At 38.6% G+C, this 20,906-nt stretch overlaps 1 protein-coding gene across 2 annotated transcripts in view; it reads left to right on the forward strand.

The window, feature by feature from the left end:
* Window positions 1-5,874: 5,874 nt before the first annotated feature.
* The window catches only part of eng (endoglin), a 40,632-nt gene continuing 25,600 nt past the window's right edge, over window positions 5,875-20,906 (forward strand). The window contains exons 1-2 of one of the 2 annotated variants that reach the window (XM_062434732.1): window positions 5,875-5,965; window positions 7,070-7,272. In XM_062434732.1, coding sequence (XP_062290716.1) covers window positions 7,215-7,272 — 58 coding nt within the window. In that variant the 5' untranslated portion in view covers window positions 5,875-5,965; window positions 7,070-7,214. Of the gene's footprint in view, window positions 5,970-7,069; window positions 7,273-20,906 lie in introns of both variants that reach the window. The other variant, XM_062434733.1, reaches the window with a different exon arrangement.

The following is a 20,906-nucleotide window of genomic DNA, read 5'->3' on the forward strand; positions in this document are numbered from 1 at the left end:
TCAACTTTTGATGAATTAATAACAGACCAGTTAATAGAACAGTACATGGTTATGTGATATGACACTGATAAAGCCTACATTAAATCAGTTGAGAAGAAGTAGCAATTATCCATTCATCAACAGGTAGATAGGTGTCAACAGATTTATTTATTTTCCATCTACAGTAAATGCAGAACTAATTGGTAATTTCTTCAAACAGGCTTTATAATAACAGAGATGGGTTAATATGAAAATTGCAAATGAGCAAATATAACCTCCTGTGCAGCGCTTCCGCCACAGCAGATAAGATGAACTTAAGAATTATGTACCCACCATATAATTGTGTGCACTTACTGTAGCTCCAGAGTCTGACATAATGTGCAAGGAGAATATTGTGCAATCAGCTATGAATATCACACACCAGCTTGGTATCACCTACTTAGAAAAAGGGCAATTTTTCAATTAGGTTGGTGATTAAAAAATGAATTGGAAGGGAAAAATAGTGTGAAGCAGCTGAAAAATGCTTAATACTTGATGTACGTATGGATACATACAGTGTATATACAACATATATAGTTATAGTTTTTCTTGTTCCTGCTGTATGTATAATAATGACTGCACTAATATAAGAAAGACAAATAGTCCGAGAGTGAACTATATGAATAGCCCAACCATTACAATTACTCTCTAGAGTTCTATTAGAAGGCTGTAAATGTAGCCTGGACATGCAGTATTTCATGAGTATCATCTGGGCTACCATTCAGCAATCCATCCAAGGATGAGACAAGTACAGCTTTAAACATGGCATGCTTGCTGAGAAAATAACCCCTTTTTAGCACATCACAGATAATTACATGCAGTTTTGTAGCTCCAGCGTAAAATTAGAGAGACCACTCACTTAACTGAATCCTAACTGCACTTCCGCCCCCCCCCCCCCCCCCCAAAAAAAAAACAAAACAAAACAAAACAAAAAGAACAACAAGAAAACAAAACAAAACAAAAAACAAAAACCCAACAACAAACAAAATAGAACATGAATTACATTCACAAATTTGATATGATTTTGCAAAAGTCTGACAGGCTGACGGTCATCTGGTATCAGTCCCGGATATTACCAGTGCAAGGCCATGCGTCAGATCCCCCCTTGGAGGACGATAAGGAAATGAGAAAGCTGGTGCATACACTTTATTCTCTCTCTCTCTCCTCTGCTGTGGACTGCGGCAGGCTGGCTGGCTGGCACCGCAGAGACCCAGTGGCACCGTGCGGGAACCCGCGTCAACCTGTGATGAAAGACGATGGCGATTGTTTCCTGTTATTGAAACACTACTCATGGATGGGTGTGGGGAGTTGGCTACAATAAAAAGGAAAGCCATTGAAATAGAGCGCTACTGTAGAAGTGTCCTCAGATGTGATGAAGTGCCTTAAATGAATGCCTACTGTAGCATAATACTCCTCAGCTACTAAATCGAAAACACGCCAACTTCTAGAAGATTGCAATAATTTGAGTAACACAGACTACAAATAGATTGACATTATCTCTACTTAGTGCAGTGTCCCATGTGCATTTCTTTCTCCATGCTGCCTGAAGGAATGAGGTCAAGGCAAGTTCAGAGTCAATAAGCAGAATATCAACTAGTCTCAGAAAACAAGGCTTTATGTATGGCTGCTGTTAATGGCCTGTATTTTTAGCACTGTCAAGTTAGTCATTAAGCACCTGTAAACTCTAATCGTGGATTAACTAGGGCTGGTTGGATGTCTACAGTTCACATGGAGCGCAGTTTAAAATGATTGAGGCAGAATATAAATCAAACTCCCAAACTTCTGCTACTATTAAATATTCACACCTGCCTGATTGACAATGCCAATAGAGTTCAAATCAGAGTAGCAGTGATATTATTTCACATCAAACTCTTAAATATCAAAATGAATAACATAAACCCTTTTATATCATGAACACATTATATTTGCCATACTCGTGACCAACAGTCAAAACACAGAAGCAGGCAGAAAGAGTAGCTGCTTGTGTCAATTTGTTCAGCACTATTGTGTGCTTTTCTGGCATTGTTGAAGTGTAGTCCATATGTCAGGTTTTCTTTTCTGTTTTGCTGCTCCTCTGCTCTGCCAGAAGACTTTGTATGGAGAGTTGTTGATTTGACGGGACGATGACTCCTCTGAGTCTGTTCAGTACAGAAAGGATGTTGTGTCTACTCTTTGCTCCGGTCCATTTTTTCTCACAAAATAGCCGTGGTGCAGTAGCCAAAGATAAATGCTGTTCTTTCCCAAGATGCTTTTTCATTTTTCTCCTTAATTTTGACCAGGATTAAATAAAGATTGTAAGATATTTTAACATGCTGATTATATAAAAAAAACAAAAACAAAAAACAAAACAAACCTAATTCTAAATCAAAATTGTTGTTACTGTGTGTGGCTTTGGCTTTCAGTTGTAGGCCCATTCACCCATGGTACACCCAAGCAGGTCTTTTCACTTATTTTGGCTTACTAAGCCTCCTCTCAGGACTGTGAATTCATGTACAGGTTGACAGGCCTATCGGTTGTAAGATATTTTGACATGAGTTTGAAAAGCCCAGGTGCAAATTATTTAATAACCAATGACTGAGTTACATTTAGCTGCTTCTGGTGCAAGTATTGTGCATGCTGGTTCACTGTCAAGTCTTTTTGGGACACTTCAATACAATGGAGCCACTGTTAATGTTATCTGTGCACCTGTGCTTTTGCTACTATGACAAGTCAAAATGTTTAACTGCTGTGAAAAAGGCCTATTGATATCCGGTTAATTCTCCTGTTGTCAAACTTACACTTTTATAATTTGTTAGAGCTGTGTTTGAAACCATTCCCTTGTTCATGCATTCAATATAATATAATACATACATACAATAATAATAATTCAGACACCAATGACTTATTTCAATTTTGAAATTTTGATCACTAACCGCTGTAGAGCTGCACAAAGCTATTTTTTTTATTTTTGAAATATGGGACATTGTAAGATATGGGCACTACTTTATTCACATCATTGTTGGATTTTCTGAGGTCACTAGCTATATAGTGTGAATTTCACACTCTGAATTCACACACATAAAATGTTGGACAGTAAATGTAGCTCTCTATAGGGAGTGATTTCAGGTACAGCCTTGGTGATGTTACACAATTCCCTGCATAGCTATTTCCAACTTCAACCTAAACTGAAATCGAATCATCAGAATGATTGAAAATGCCTGGCCCTTCAATAAAAGGAAATGTACCAGTCATTTCAGCAAATGGCCAAAACATGACATGTTTATATTGAAGTAACAAAGCCCTTTAGTGGTTGTGGTAATAATCCAAAGAAGGGGTAGTGTGACATTGTTATAGAGCAATGGATCTTGTTCGCAGGGACATGTTGTTGAGATATTTTTACTGTAAAAGGTATAACTAATACTAACATTACCATTGTGTTTTTTCCCCATTCTGCATTCCCATTTCAAACAATTCTTTAAACAATTTCCTCAACCTTACTTAACATAGAAACTCAGGACTGTCCCGGATAATGTACGAATATGATCACCAGTTTCAATTATTTGGACTTAATTTTTGAGAAATCACATTTTCAATTTTGTCCATGATTTTGGCATGATGGACAGTTAAGAATACTACAGTACCCATTAGCCTCGTCCCCCATTGCTGTGGAGAAGAAGCCAGGGGCGTAAATCAGATGATCTTTGTTGTAAACAACAGCTATAGTTTCTAAATTCACTCAAAAGTTTCCCAGAAATGAAAAGAAAACCGATTCACTCTGAAGACTGTAAAATCAATCTTTTGACACAACAATATTTTCCCTCTAAGCTCAGTGATTGGCTGTTTCTGAAGTGCTGTTTGGGAGTTGTAGATAACTTGTATCCACATTTTTTTTAAATAAAAACAGTCTAGTGCTTTTGACTTTTACTTAAGAACCAGATGATGTCTGATGCAGTTTGTCTTTCATGGAGACTTTCATGCCAATCCAAACCAGTAGTGCTCAAACTGTGAGTAATGTAACATTGTCCATGAGAAAAATGAATGGGAATTTTTCTTCCCACTTTGAAACTCTATGACTTAATTCCATTCAGTTCCCTGAAACTGGCTCACGTAAATGGAATGCAGATATCATTAATATCATTAATTCCACCCATGTTTTTCTGCTTTGACAAGTCAAAATGTCTTATGTTTATCCTGATCAAACTTGAGAAGCAGAGAAAAGCAAAAGCTCCTTGGAAAAACAGCATTTATCTTTGGATACCACCATTAGCACCACTATTTTGTGGGGGAAAATAGACCACACGACATCATTTTTGTAGCTACTGAACAGACTCAGGGGACTCGTCATTTCATCAAATCAATTCTTCACACAAAGGTCTACAGGCAGAACAAAAAGAAAGCAGCTCGAATGAAAAACAGACATACAGTATAGACCCCAGTTCAACAATACCATGAAAGCTTTTAGAATAATTACAATATGTTTGTAGCATACCAAATTTCAACCAGAGAGAGATAGCTAGTTTAATATAACTGGAAGCAGGGGAAACCATACATCCATGGAAATAAATAAATAGCACCTTTAATGCTCACATAAATTTAATTAGGCCTAGCGGTTATAACTCCACTAATGTTTTATAAGGACAGGTTGTAGTTTTGGCAACCTCATGGAGATGACAAAACATCAGAAGGACACTGCCCTCACCCATGGAATAGTCCAGCACGTAACCACAAGTAAACTACTTTATATGCTTTTTGTAACAGATTAATGTAAACAAATACCATATATGAGTTTTAGAGGCTCTGGTAGTTGGATTTTTTAACCCTTCAAAATAGCAGATCCCCCTAACCTCCATCTTTCCCTAACTTACAATTTTTAAACTAAGCTAACCACTGGATGTAGGCACAACAATCCAATCAAACATGTGCTTTTCCTCTTGTTCCAGCAGATGGATGCTTGAGCTTCGCTGTGCAGAATGATGTATGTGCTGAGTTTGACACTAGAAGACTGTTTTCACATTCATCTGTTGAAAATGAAAACCTGATTTTGACGGTTGGGCCTATGTGCATGATTTGTGATATCACAAATTGTTTGGAAGCCATTTGTGGTCCAACATGTTAAAGGTAAGCTGTTAAGTGCCAGATGTTAAAAAAAGAAAAGAAAAGATAAGGTTACCAAAAACTGAAAAATAACTTCAAAACCCTCTGTCCAGAGTTGGTCACCTGCATAGAGTGACTGGCAGTCTGGACCAAAAGGGCAACAGCAACCTGCAAAACCATACAGCACCATCTGGTCTCATCCTGCAGCAAGATAATGATCCAAAACATACCTACATACTACCTAAAAAAAAAACAAAAAAAAACAAGACAGTAGACTTCAACTCATGGAATGGCTGGTACAGTGGTCATCGAGCTGGTTTGAATTAACTGGACAGAAGGGTGAAAGCAGATTATCCTGAAAGTGCAGCACATGTAATTTATGCAAGTGTTGGGGAGAACTTTTAGAACAATATTGGGTTTCCATATAGAAATAATGCCACACGTGTGTTCAGCTGTTATATTAGATATTAGAAATTTGATAAAATTTGACAAACAGAAAGATTTTTATTGTTGGTTTTCTAATCTCGAGTTGTTTATTGTTTCTATCTGCCTTAATTTTAGAATATGAAATTATGTAAATTTCAATAAAAACAGGAAAAACGGAGGTGTTAAAACTAAAACTAAATCTTTTGTCAGATTCTCACACTTCACTCTCTGTGGACCATAGTGTGGACAACTGTATGGCACGACAAGCGCTTAGTAGGGGTAAAAAGGTCGGTGGGAGGGGTACCAAAGTAAATCTGCACCGCCCAGGCAGGCGGCACAAAAAGTTTGGAAAGTCCTGACACCGTTACATCGCTTGAACGCAGACACATCCTCGCTCGTGGATTATAAAGCCCGTCGCCTAATTGAAGAAATTCACCCTACTTCAAAAGTAAGTAAGTTTTGAGATGAATAACTTTCCTTTTACTTCCATATTTCCTCAGTTATACGTGATCTGTTGTATTTCCTACAGTTATGTATTTCCTACAGTTGTACTAACCTACAGCCCTCACCCTTTTCTTAATTCTCTGTATCTCCATGTCAGATAAACCGTAGAAAGTACCGTAATATTGTTTAATATTGTGAAATAAAGTGGATAAAGGAGGCGGAAAGTCGTCTGTTGGGATATTTTCTATGTTACCGTTTCGTCCCCTTAATGCCATTATTACCGTTTATCAATGGGTGGTGGTTTCACCGATTAAACCCATTTAATTTCTTACTAAAATACACTTTTAGTATTTATTGGTAGATAAAGACGTTTTTATCCTATAGTAAGTACTATAGTCCAAGGAAATAACGTGACTTTTTTTTTTGTTTTCCTTTGGAAGTGCATAAACAGTTTATACAGGCTCTTCCTTTCCCTCTATATGAATCATATAACAAGAGCAGACTCCTGCTTATCTGATCTCGGCATTGTGAAATTATTTAAAGAAAGCGATGCAGTAGTGCTTCCTGAAACAGTCGGCCAGAAGTTAGTGACCACCAGATAACCCTTGGGTTCAGACCCTTATTGTGCACCAGGAAGAAGGAGAGAAATATTGTGGGATTGTCTCAGGAGGAAAATCCTGTCATCCTGCTGAAAGAATTCAGGACATTTTAAGAACATTGTCAGTGTTATGCCAAACAGAATATAACGTATAAGTGATCAGTGTCCTTTATGGGGGCTCAATTATTATGTGGAACTGATTTTATTTTGTTATCTAGTAAAGTAGAGGTAGCATCATTCATTCAAAGGGCTGCATTTTTAATATTATGATCATTGATAGGCTAATTCTGATCATGTGTATTCAGCAGGAACAGAGAACGTGTTTCTTGTAACCTTTACATGCCACAGTCTTGGATAACAGGAGATAGATTTGCATACAATACTTGTTTTGACATTGTATGCTGAGTATGACCTGCATGAGACTGTCAGTTAGTCACGTCCTTATCAGAGCTTCTCATCTTCTTATTGATTCCTGTCTGTCTTTTCTTCCCGACCTTTTAACCTTTTAAGACTAGAATTGTCTGCTCTTCGGCTGCCACAGTCATTGCGGCTCTGCCATTGGACAAGGACACATCAACCTTTGCCTGAGCATCCTCACATTCCAGAGACCTACAAGTCAGCTTCTGCCAACACCTGAAACTTAAACTCAACAGAGATGGAGGGTCACATGGCGCGGTTTGCCCTGCTTCTGTGTATCACTGTTGCACTCTCTGGTAAGTGAATGGATTTCTTTGCTAAAACAAATGCATTGAAAAATGTATAACCTTAGACAACAGAAGACAGGACGCTGAATTTAGTGGATTTTGAGCCTCCAGGGAATATTTCTGTCAACCTGAAGTTCAAAGGCAGATATCAACATTGTCCGGTCATTTTGTTCTGGCGTCATTTCATTCTTAAAACATAAAAGCGCGCTCTTTCCCTTGTTGTTTTTCTTGCACGGTAAATCAGGATTTTACCACAGGCCTATAGAGAGGTTATGTGCAAAATAGTTATTTTTGTCTTAAATTGTTGTTTATCTTCCTCACTCAAGGATTGCACACTATTTTTCGGAGTATAGAGATAAATACAATGACAAAAGAGCAGAGCTCAAAACCTGTGTAGCGCCAATTGGTATTCAGACTATTGAACTGCTAAGTCACCTTGGGAATTATTTGTTTGTGTAGTTTTGCAGGATTAACCAATAAAAGAATGTTTTTGTTATAGACAGTCCAGGCACAAGAAATAAGATAACATGGACTTTCAGAGGTTTTATGTGATCCTCCTCTGTTTGCCCCTTCTGTCAGTCCTTCCACTTGCTGTCTGTGGCTGCCCATATAAAAATTCAAACTTGCAATCCAAGGTGGCAAAGGGAGTTGGATTTCTCCCTTCGCCCTCAGGCCATAATCCAGCCACATACTCTAACCAGTGCTATGCATTGTTGCTTCAAGGTTTTTGGGTCTCACTTCCCTGCAGCAATCTGGAATCAAGGGGGGCTGCATGGTTTTTAATTAATAAAACAATGCTAACTCATTTATTGTTTGATTAGTATGTCGTTTTTGTGCAGCTTTAATATATAGTTTCAAATCTACTGTTCTAAATTTAAAAATATATAGTATAAAAAATGCATCATGTCAAGCCATATTTTTTCTAAGTAGTAATTTCTTATTGTACATCCCAGTTAAAACAGTGCTTTTATCTAATTAACTAACCAATTGCAGCATCTCAGACCTGCAAAAAAGATATAAACTCTTACAATAATCATTTAATAGATAACTTTTTTACCTGCCATTAAGTTATACAGATTTAACATTGACTGTCAGCAAAACAATCATGTTCTCATACATTTTTCAATGCTGCACTTGAAGGTGAAATAAACACCTCAGTGCAAGATAACCTTTTTCATTCTACGGGGGTCTATAAACTATGAACCAAAAAAATAAACTGGCATTCCCACTTTGCTTTTTAGATAAAGCAAAACAACCCTGGCAAGCATACATCACTGTTAAGATTATGGGCCAGAAAAACAAGGCTGTTCGCTGAATCTGGCTTTCGTGCTGACCTACTGTATGACAAATCACAATATTGCCACAAGTGCTAAACACCCTCTCAGTGGGGGTGCTGATGGCAGGGATACAGAGCTATTTTTTGGCCAACTGGCAAACCTGTAGAGAGTTGACCTCATAGCTTCCACCGCAGGGGATCAGTCTCACTGTCTGCTGGTGGGGTCTGTAAGGAGCTGTTTAGTTCAGCCTTAATTGCCACAGTGACACATACAGTAGTCCTGTATTCGCTATCATTTTTTTCTTTCTTTAAAGAGGTTCCAAGGATTTTCTTTTTCTCTTGCACTTATTTTTGCATCTGCTACAGCAGCTGTAGGAGAGTACCCAGAGGGAGCCGCAACACTGTTCTTAGACAGTAAGATACTCTGTACTTAATGTTGAAGCATTAATCAAACAGTGGCGTGATGTGGCAGTTCCCCCATCTCAGGCATTATTTATCTGCCATTAAAAGTATACAGTCCAGTATTGTCGTATTAATTTGTCATTTGCTGTGACATTGTCTCCTGGGCTTGGTACTGTGCTGTTGGTAAACAAATCAAATGTTAATGCCAGGCATCCATACCAAATCAAATTTAGCACATTCTCAGATTGAATAGGTGCTGTGAAAAATACATCGTTTATATATTCTCTGTGATTTGAGGTCTGTTTGTGTAATAGCATCCTTGCCAGCTACAAGTTACTGTGGGAGCAGACACAATGTGAAAGTTCCACAAAGAAGTAAACACAGAAAAAGTAAAAGCAAATCAAAAATAGCCTGCAGCTTGCAACAAATCCCATACACTCTGTTCCAGTTGCAGGCAATATGATATATTGTATTTTACTTGAGCTCATTTTTTCTTAAGCTTTATTTAAACTTTTTATATGTTTGACCCTTCCTTTAGCTCCTTGATATCAAGTCGATTAAATCATTTGTGATGTCTGAGGCATGCTTTGAATCTGAAGCAGCTATTAAGCTCACAGTAACATTCCAAGGCCACAAAGATATAAAGTAGATAGATAATCTTGCTAAGTGACCCAGTAGAGCCAGTGGATGAACTCTGAGGCTCCTATACTTACTTATCCACTTCATTTCCTGACACTGGAAACTTAATTACTTCTTAACTTACCCCTCAGGACTGTGTTCTGTTTTCATTCACTTATTTACCTGTGGACAAATACAGTATGGTAACAGTTAGATTAATGGATGAAGTGCCATTGTGCAGTTAGTCAATTATATAATACTTCAATGGCTATACACTGTTACATAATCCCAGATGTTTCACCGTCACATTTAAACAAGGTTTCTGTAGGTTGTTCTGATACCACATGGAAATACTGGCAGTGTTGCGACCTGAAAAATGTGGTTATCTTGTTTAAGCCTGTAAAATATAGTTTCTTATGCCCCTCTTAGGCTACGGGAAAAAGAACCCAGACACGACTTTCAATCTTGCTCTAAAATTTGACAAACAGATCAATTTGGTTGTGGGATCTTGATTTCATCAGCCCAGGATTACCTATAGTATCAACCACTGCCTTTACAATTTCCTATATGTTTAGATCAGTCAGCTCTCTCTTTCTTGTTTACAGCATGTCTATAATCTCTGTACATGTTTCTGTCAGGATCCAGAATACAGACAATGTCACGCTGGTCTAAGTTTCAATACGCTACCTCCCTGTGAGGTTAATTGTGTTTAAAATTTTGCTGCTTGTTTTGAAGCCTTTACATGGTCAAGCCTGCGGGTTTATCTCTGAGCACCTATGGTGCAAAAGTGGAATTTGTGCTCCCTCTATGTTAGGTCAGCCCTCCCTTTTTAATAGAACATGCTAATGTTCTTTCTTTGTTTCTTTGTTTCTTTCTTTGCTTTGATGTCATTCTTTTTATTCCAGTCTTGTGCACTTTGTTGTAACACTTTATTGCAACAACGTTGTTTAAAGGCATTTCATGAAGTTTTTAATTTTGCAACTTTCCTTATGAACCTGATAACATCTGCCACAACCGGACTAGGCAATGTGCATTAATAACCTCTAAATATATTTTTTACATGTACATAAACATATTTACAATTATTGACATTTGCAATACATGTTTAAATGTATTTAGAGTTTAATAATTAGGTGTTAAAGGGATACTGTAGCAATTTAGTATTCTTCTTCTATTTGGCAGACTCACAAGAGACAGTTTGCCCCAATATTTTTCCCACAGTGCAACTCAATAGTGTGTTTTATTACACATTCTCTGGCTGATAAACACCAGGCCCAAACACTCAATTTGTAACACAGGCTTTCTGTTATGAATTTGCAGTCTCCAAGCCCAAACTTAGATAACCTCTAATGACATCATCAGGGTTATTATCTGTAAGGCTTTTAAATTAAACATTTTGAGCATACACATATTTTTCCTAGGTAGCATGTCTTGGCTGACCTGCCTTTGAAAGACTTCCAAGAAATGGAAGCTCTGAGATGTTGTCTCTCTAGCTGCTTATTACATGGGAAGTAGTTGTGTAGGAGAATTTGATTCCAGACCTCTTTATAAGGACTAACACAACAGCCACTACCACTTAAACTGACTGTAACAGTTGGACTCATAAACAATTATCTGTGTGTCCATCTTAAGTCTTCATATTTAGTGACTTTATCCACTGTGTGGCTGGCATTTCTGGCAGGAAAATAATGTTCAATATGCCCCATGCTGCAACGGCTTTCCCAGTGGGAGCCAGGCATCATGATGTTAACTGCCAGACCTCCTGCTGGATTTTGCCTACCCCAGAGTCTCCCGCCACGGGCTGTAGGAAAAGTACAAAAGTGATTAGCGAGCCCCTGGAGAAGGAGGAAGGGCTGTCTGAAAATGGATCTTAAAGAGGGAAAGAGAGCGAGACAGACAGACAGACAGACAGACAGACAGACAGACAGACAAACAGAGATAACAGAATTCATAAAGAGTGATTCATAGAGACAGTGAGGAAGTGGGGGGTCAAATTTATGTGACTGTAAAAGAGCAGATAACTGCTTCAGAGGAAAGATGTGGGGAAAGAGAAGTAAATATGGGAATAAAAAGACAGAGAGATAGGAAAGCGGACTACACAGATAAAGAAAGGGGGAGATATGAAGACCAAGTTAAATTAAAGGTTGGAAAAAGTGAAAATATAACACTTTGAATAATTAGGCAAAAGAGAAAGTAATAAAAATCCATAAAGAAAAAAATACCAAAAAAAGAGAAATTTGTTGTCTGACAGAAATGGCGTGTCAGGGATTTAAAAAGAAAAAAAAATGGAAAGAGATGACAAAGGTTTCTCGGAAGGCGTGCTCTAGTAGAATAAGCTGCATGCGGAAAAAAAACAAAAAAACCCCTCATGTTAAAAATGGCGTTGAGAGTCAAAACAGTTCACTTCCCCTGTTTTACTGTAGTGAGCCAGCTCTGCCTGCAGTCAGACTGGGTGGCAGGGAGACGCGACCACTTGTCGCTGCCTCAGACCGATTTCAATCTCCTTCAATGTTATGCCCCTCCCAAATAACAATCCATTTCTGCCTGCCGTGCTTTTCCTCTGTTTGAACACAGAATGCAGTAGGAGAGAGCTGCACTAATGCTATGTTCCTCTCTTGTGTTTGTTCCCACATGACTTGTACTTACTGGTTATATAAATGACGATATGTAGGAATCTAAAAGAAAAACATGATAATATGTAATGTAATGTAAGTCTGTTTTCAGTTTTGAGTAGTGATGTGTCTGATCTCTATCTGCCCCTTGTGTTGAGAGGATGCAGTTCCATGTAAATGCTGTTAAGCAGTATCCCAGCGTAGAAAACACTGTATTTATTTTATTTTATTTTTTTGTATTTATTTATGTAACTGGGTTAAAATGGCATTCCAGCATTAGTTTAATTGGCATCTCCAACACAAACAGCGAGCTTGATTATGAATAATGTAAGTAGGTACAGGGGGTGTTTGGTATATCAGCACTGTTAATAATATAGATTTTGGATACTGGCTCTTTGGTGTTTCTGAATTTCTCTTTTACGTCACCAATGCTTTTCATTATGTAGTTGCATGAGCACTGAATGGCTCATTAGTAGTGGGTGAGATAAACGCCTCGTCAGCATGGCGACCACTTGTGCCCATGTCAACATGCCTGCTGTCTGTGCAGATAAGGCATGGCGTTATGCACTCTTATCTCTAGGTCTGTCTGCCCACAGACAACTCTGGGGTCTGCACAAACACAGGATATGTACCTGTATGTTGGATGGAATTTGGAGGGCATACTCTTGGTTGGTCCACTGACTTACCTATGACTAGTCACCTATGATAACTCATAGGGGGCTTCTGATCTTAGAGAGATTATTGAGAAATTATTTTACATACTATACATTAATATTACTATAACCTTATTCACTAGGGTCTTTAATTGATTAGGATATTATTATGCTGGACATTATTAGGCCCTTAATCTTCCCTGGCAGAATAATCATGAACAAAATGTTCAGCTTAAATGTTCTAAAAATGCTTCATATCATGTTTTTGCACAGACGAGGAGCTTTTTGCTCTGAACTTTTCTCTTGGCCTAAAGGATATTCCAATAAACATCATCAATATTTCCCCCATGTAACATTTTAGAGAATGTTAATGCAATTTATTTTTAGTAAGTTCTTGGCAATTTTCTTTAAGAGAACATACTATCTTTCTTCATAGACATAACCTGATTTCTAAAGTGATCTGTGCTTTCCAATTTGCAGCTTGCGGTTGAGTGTTGTTTCATGGCAGAGATTCTTGATTCAGGCAATGGGTGGACAGTTTTCCTGTTGATTCAGGTGCCACACCGGTCAATCTGTATTTAGAGAGCTGAAATCTCTCTCTGATGTCTGTGTGTATATGTGTGAGTGCGTATTTTGTGTGAGTGTGCAGGATGTCTGTATGTTTGATGTGATAGAGAGAGTCTTCACTGGATTTGGACACTGGATTTTTCATATTTCTGATATGTCCAAAGTGACTCAGAGAAAAAAGCTTTGAGACATCTGACAGATTATTTTAATATGCTCATATACCTTAACTACAACAAATCCAGCAGCCAAACTCAGGATACTTAGTAATCCTTTTACACTGGAGGCAGCAAATGTACATCTGTCAAACAACTCTCCTTAGTTAAGACAGTTTTTGCACTTGCAGCCATAGATTTCTTAAAGAAGAAGAACAAGCAATTGTTTTAAGACATATACTCTAACATTTTCTTCATACATAGAGCATAACTGACTTTGAACTATAGAGAAGTATCACTGGTGTCAACAAACTTTTAACAGCATCAACATTAAAATGTTAGATGCGGTTGTTGGTGTCTGGTGTGGGAGTATTAAATGAGTTTGGGAGTAATACACTCTCTAATGCTGTATTTTGCGCTTTGATGGTGTTTTGGCTCTTTTGTTTACACTTTGTACCTCTAACTTTGCTCACTTAAAATGTCAAAAAAAAAAAAAAATCAGAGCCTTCATTGCTATGCTGCCCTCAAAGCAGAACACATTAATATTTACTGGCAAAAATCAGTCAAGAAAAACAAGCTAATCTCTGTTGGTTCTACGTGAAGCATATGTTGTGCAAAGCTACATCAATCTTGAATGATTGGGAGCAACCACTGTGCAATGAAACTCCAAACACTTCAATCTCTGCTTTGGCTGCACGCAGTTAGCATGAAACTTGCTAAATTAGTTTATCTATCCACCAATTAACACTCAGATGATTAATTATGTTTTGCTAGTGCTCTTTCTGGGGGAAAAGTAGCCACATAAGCAAGTGGAAGGGACAAACCCAATAAGTGATGGTGTCTGAAATATAACAAATTACCTGAGGGTCTGTATATGATGATGTATTTTTCATGCCTGCAGCTACTATCCACACGATCAAATGATGTGGATCAAATAATATGGAATAGCTAATTAATAGCAGCAGTCAGGGTATAAAGTGAGTGAGTGAACAACGGAGGAAGCGAGCCATAGACCTTCCATACGCCACTGTTGGACTTGTTGTTCCGACAACGATGAGACGATGGACAAATGGCTCCCAGAGGTGTAAACAGAGCTAGTGTGAAGACAGGCTGTCTCCAGACATGCTATCACATCCTCAGTTCCTCTCCACCAAACACTTGAGCTTGCAGAGTTTGGCACACAGACACACACACAAAACAAGTGTTAAGGCAAGACCAATCATAACATTTTTTTGATAGAATTTCAGGACTTAGGAGAGGGAGGTGAGATGGTCAGGAAGCTTGTGTGTTGTATGGAGTGTGTAATGTGTAGTATGCAGGGGTGAGAGGCCAGGGGACAGTGCAGGCCCCTGCAGACTACTGATAAGAGCTTGTTTACCTTCCTGTGGATGGTCAGGCCTCAATCTGCAGTTGCGGAAACGCCGGGACAATAGGTGTGTGTGTATGTGTGTGTGTGTGTGTGTGTGTGTGTGTGATTGTGGAGTCGAGAGGGAGACTTGAGCCAGCCTTGAAGCTCCCCTTTCCCTCTCCGACTAACTATGATTGGGCAGCTGACCCTCCCTCCCCCTCCCCATCATGACTCCGTCGCCCGACCCTGGACACAAACAGTTTACTCTATCCCAATGGACCAGGGGAGACAGTTGGTCTTGACGTTGTCTGCTGTCAGGGTTTCCCCTACGTTTTTTTTTTCTTTCCATCTTTCTCTTTCAAATGCAACTGTGCTTTTTGGCTTCATGTTCTACAAGTCTTTGTTTTGCATCTAAACTCTACAGTAGGCAAGTAGCTGATGCTCTTGTCCACAGTGACTTATAATGAGGGAGGGCATGAAAGGCAGGGCATGAAATCAAGCCTGCCTGTTTGCTTGCCTAAGGTGAGGGAAGAGGCAGTTATTGGGCCATAGGTACTAAATCCCTTGAATCTAAATCAACGTTTAGTTAAGGTGTGACAGAAATTCTATTATCAAGGGCTCGCCACTGCCTGTAAGCAATCCTTGCTTTTGTTATAGCATGGATGCTCAAACTGAAGCTGCAGTGCTCCTCATAAACAACATACACAGAACTAAAAAGAACCACAAACCTTGTCTTAAAACTGAATGTATCAACATTCTACTTATATATTCAAGGTGATAAGTGCAATTAATAAATATATTCCCAATTTGAAAAATGCTCAAAATAATGAAAACCTAACCTCAGCAAATCACATTAAACAATCTCAAGCAAATTTCTTGCCACTTTGACTTTTTAGGAAACATAAGAATTTCCATTTTCATTACCAGAATGCTGTGACTTTTAATTTTAGTAGCAGTCATTTTCATTTCTGCTGACGAATAAGATGCTGACACTCTAGAATATGTCTAAAAGAAGAAGTGATAAGCAGGCAGATATAAAAAATGAACTGTGCACGTGTGTGTAGTTCTGCTTTTCATCACAGACAGTTAGGAGCCTCAATGGTTCATTTCCAGGACATACAGTCTGACTTCTGTAATGGGAATTCTTATTATTCATCTTCTCTGATACAAATGAGTAACTATGTCATATGATTAGGTGTATGTGTGTGTCATAGTCTGCTGATTGAGTGAACATCATTGAACATTTAGTGAACATCATGAGAAATTTTGTCCAAACTTTTGACTGGTACTGTATATAGTTAAGAAGGAGGAAACCAATTTTGCTACTTCCCAGTATGTAAATGGGATGAACGGACAACTATTTCATCCCGTTGCTTAAGGTTTCTGTCATCACTCTGCTCTCAGCCACTCGTGGTTTGCTACTTGCAGCTCCCCACTTTCTCTCCAAGAGAAAACTAATTCCAGTTTGCTTCATAGGATGGGTTGAAACAGATGCATTTTCTGTTATTACCATAATGTTAGCAGAGTGTGGAACAATGTGGTAAATGCTACCTTGAAGTTGGATTATAGGCTGTTAGCATAATGTGGGATGGAGCTGTGAGTGCACTACTCACATACCTTGCAAAGTATTGTTGCCCACATTATGAAAACTTACTTCTTAGAGCTTTTGTAAAAAAAAAAAAAAAAAAAAAAATTGTCCACCCAACTTTGAAGTATACATTTTCTCTTTTGGATCCATGGACATTGTTTAACATTGTACCCTTTTTCACACATTACACATACATATTTTATATTTACATTTCATTTACAGTTCAGTATACTTGTTGGGTGGTGCATGTACGTCAACTAGCAAGTTGCCACAGCAACAAATAACTCAAGACAGGTCTGGGACCTGAAGCTTTTGTATGAATTACTTCTGAGAAAAAGCAGAAGAAGAATAAGGAGAAATACAGGATGTTAGCAGTGTAGGGCCACTTTGATCCCTATAATGATAAATTACCTCAAAGTCTTCAGTAACGCCCTAGCAAAGTCAATGGCAGCCCCAGTGCAGCTATGATGCACTCTTATTAATTATGTGGGTCCTTCGTGGACAGTGAAACTTAATTTAGGAGGTTCAGGTTGACATCTGGAATTAATAACATTTTCACAGAGTGTTTTAATTTAAACCTAGAAACAATGGTGGGAATATTTGGATGCAGTCCATTACTGGGATGTTGCAGGCTGAAGTGTATAAATCTTTTATTCAGTTCTATTCAGCAATATATGGGAATGAATATAATAAATGTTACGTAAATCTCAGGTTCAAATAGTCTTGAATAAAACTATACTGCTTACAGCAAAAGCTGACAAATCAAAGCTAAAGCTGATAAAAAACTGAAACTGTCAAAGTGCAGCACCTAAGTATAATTGATGATGAAGGTTTTTTCCCCCTGTTTATTTAATAGTGAGCAGTGCCCCTGGTTAGGCATAGGCTTTGTAAGTTTGGGTTAAACCAGAGATAATTGAAGGAGAACATAATTAATGTCAAGCTGATCATGAGATATCCAACAATGGTCACAGTAGTCGTGCTGGCTTAATGGTACTGTGCACAGTTGAACACATGTGGAAAACGGATGTCTGTGATTTGGTAAACCAGCCTCCAATCTTCTTGAATACCCAAGAGGTTAAAAAAAGCAAGAGCAGATGGACTTTTGACATGTGAGTTACGTAACCACTTGACAGTTTTTGTCTCCTTGTTAGTTGGGGCTCCAGGGTGCTGCAGACATTCAAGAGCCAAGGGCAGTTTTAAATGTGTCAGGCTGTAAGCCATTTATTAATCACTCTGAGATTTTAGCACAGTCCATGAAGATGTGCTTTCTCCAAAGGCAACTTCACTAGTTGAGAATTGTCCATGATCAATTTTGGCTGTTGGTCTTTGTATTATAAGCATTCATCAGTTACCTTTAATGTTTTTTTTTAATAAAAGTTCCAAATAAGTCTATTCATGTATTCATAGTGTTGTTGAAATAGATGGAAGTAGTCGTTTTGGGCATACAAATGAAGTTTTGCCCATTACAAACAAAACAAAACAAAACTTTAAGATCAGATGTAATTAAATGCACTTTTCATGAATTGAGTCTATTTTCTGTCCCTCCTAATTCCCTAATGGTCTCCATTCACATCTCCCCCTCATACCTAACATCTTAATGGAAATCATCAACAACCATAAACATGTCTTCTCATGGAATGGAAAATGAAGGGGACTGATATAAGTAGATAAAGAGGACAGGGAATGGAATGGTTCTTCTATACCTCATTTACCAGCAAACCGCTTAGCGAGGCCATTGGCATTTCCGGGGTCAAGAGGGCAAAATGAATGTTCTTCATATCCTATGGTGACTTGTAAAAAAGAGACCAGTGTCACATGTACACATACGCAAACACAAACTCTCTCTCTCTCTCTTATGCAATCAACGTGATTTATACTGAGACCTCTCGGGTGACAGTCATGGACCGTTGACTCTGTCACAGCAGAACAAGAGAGAAATAACTTTATGGATGTGGATATTGAGCAACAGACATTAACACAGAGGGCCAAAATAACAGGAAACCAGCCTTGACCCCCGGGGTGACGGAGAGAATGAGCGATGGCTACAGAGCAAGGAGGGCTCTCCATCTTGATTTGCAAGAGAAGCTGCAGTCCAAAGCTGAACAGACTAAGAAATGGTGAATTCCCTAATAAGTTCCAAATGTGTCCTTGGTTTGACCATACAGTGGTATGATTACTCAGCCTACAAAGGAACAAAGATTATTCTCAAATCTCTGAGATATTGTGTGAGACAAACTAATAAAGAGCTGAAATTTTGCAAATGACATGATAATTGTGATCAAATTAAAATTATGTCATACCAGTGACTCCTCTTCCATCAGAGATACTGTAGGCCACAGATGTTATGAACAAATAAATTAATTTAACAGTCCATAATACAAACCCAAGTTCATAGTGGGGACAAGAAAAGCAGGAGAAAGAACTGATTATGTAAGATGTTCCAGCACCCCCATCTCCCCAACATTTTCTTTTTTAACCGTTGTTCATTGCATTCATCACTTTCTATCCTGTTAAATCTTTATCTCTGTCCATTACCCTCCACTGCCATAGTGATGACATTACCTCAGCCAAGGTCTTTGATTAGCTTCTAAATAAGGCACATCCTGTTGACCTTCCAAACGTTGCCATTTCCTATTAACCCTTTCCTCTGTGTTCCTCTTTCTTTCCCATCTCACTTGTTTTACTCCACATCCCTCTCTCTGAGGGATTGTGGCCTACTGGGTAAACAGACCAAATTCATCATAAAAGTCAGTGGACCAGTATGTCATGCAGCATTGCTTGCTAAATTAGTTGTTTTTGTCATGATATCACACATGTCTCAGCAACAGCTATTTTGCAGCTGATTGAGGCGTACATAGCAGATTCATGATGCTTATATTCATCTTGCTGTAGGTATGCCTATTTAGTGATTAGGTGCTCGACAGAGTAGTTCTGACACCATCCATTCATAAAATGTGTGTATTACCGTAAAAAAAACGGTATATAAGACGCACCTTAAACACGGTTGTTTTTCATTTATAAGTGGGGTGTGTCTTTCACATCAGTGTTTCCTATACAGCAGTAAAATGCAGAGAGAGGTTGGATCTGGATATGATTATAGGTATATAAAAGGCCGTTGACACTAAGACCAATAACTATAAATATAATGATGTGAGCATCCTAACGTCTGACCTGTAAACAGCGGGGTCAAGCACGCTCTGCGTGCTCCAGCTGTGTCGACAGCTAATGAAAATAGATAGGCTACTTTATCAAATATGCAAGGTTACCGTGCTGTGCAATGGGTCAAGAAACACTCAAGTCCTAACTCTCAGACCCACTTGCCCATATCTCTGGGGGCCAAGCACCCATGATTCCAAGCCCCTGCCATCAAACCATGTGATCACAACTCAGGTCATCTTTTCGCTGCTGCCTTTATTGCTCATCATGTGAAACCTGCGCCTGGTATATAAGCACCTGTGGGCAGTGATGTGGATGGTGTCATTGTCAGTCAAACCCCACACTTCCGTCCAGCCAATGTCTTGTAATCTACAATGTGAGCTGTGTAGATGGAGAACCTGAGGTCCTCCTGGGTGGTGATTCCATAATTAGATTTCTTAAAGTTCCAAATGGAATCACCTACTTGTCTACTTGGCGTGAAAATCTTGGACATAATTGCCCCCACTCTCATTGACTGCTACCTGACTACCGTCACTATTATTGTGCATTTTGGCATGAATAACACTAGGCTCCAACAGTCTGTTAAACTACAATGAAGTCACTGGCAGAAACAATTGAAAGCCTTGAAAAATATGAGCATTTTTTAGCATTTTAGCATGCATCAGTAGCTTTTCAGTTTCTGTGTTGTTACTGGTCTTGGTTTTATCAACCACTTTGACTATTTCTGGATGTCTGTTGACATTGGTTCTTTGGATGAGCTTTGGACCCCCAGTAATATGTATTTTAATTCCCCCACACTCATGGGTCATGGAGGTGGCCTTGCTGTGGCATTTGAGCTGTCTCAGTGAAAAACCCTCTAGCCTTGAAGTGCTGATGCTCAAAGTCAATTGTGATATCTCTGTCAGCTGTATTTATCATCCTCCTGAACCCTACAGTGGCTTCCCATATAATTTCTCTCATTTTATTTTTTCTGTTGTTCTTAGCAATGACAAAAGTCTTATTGGTTGGAGATTTTAATATTCATGTGGATGACCCCACTAAATTTGTTTCAAAATGTTTTGTATGTCGAAAATTAAAAAAATTTTTTTTGTGAATTCTGTAACTTAAAACAGCATCTATCACATCTCATGCACAAATGAGACCACACTTAATCTTGCTAGGTTATAACTAGGCACAAGTTGAACTTATGAAGAACTGGTGCAGCTGGCTGCTGGTCCCTAGACGTCCCAGTCCATTAGTTGTAAGATACATTATTAGGTTGGGAGGCCTTC

Source organism: Scomber scombrus, chromosome 15 (assembly GCF_963691925.1).
Source record: "Scomber scombrus chromosome 15, fScoSco1.1, whole genome shotgun sequence".
NCBI lineage: Eukaryota > Metazoa > Chordata > Actinopteri > Scombriformes > Scombridae > Scomber > Scomber scombrus.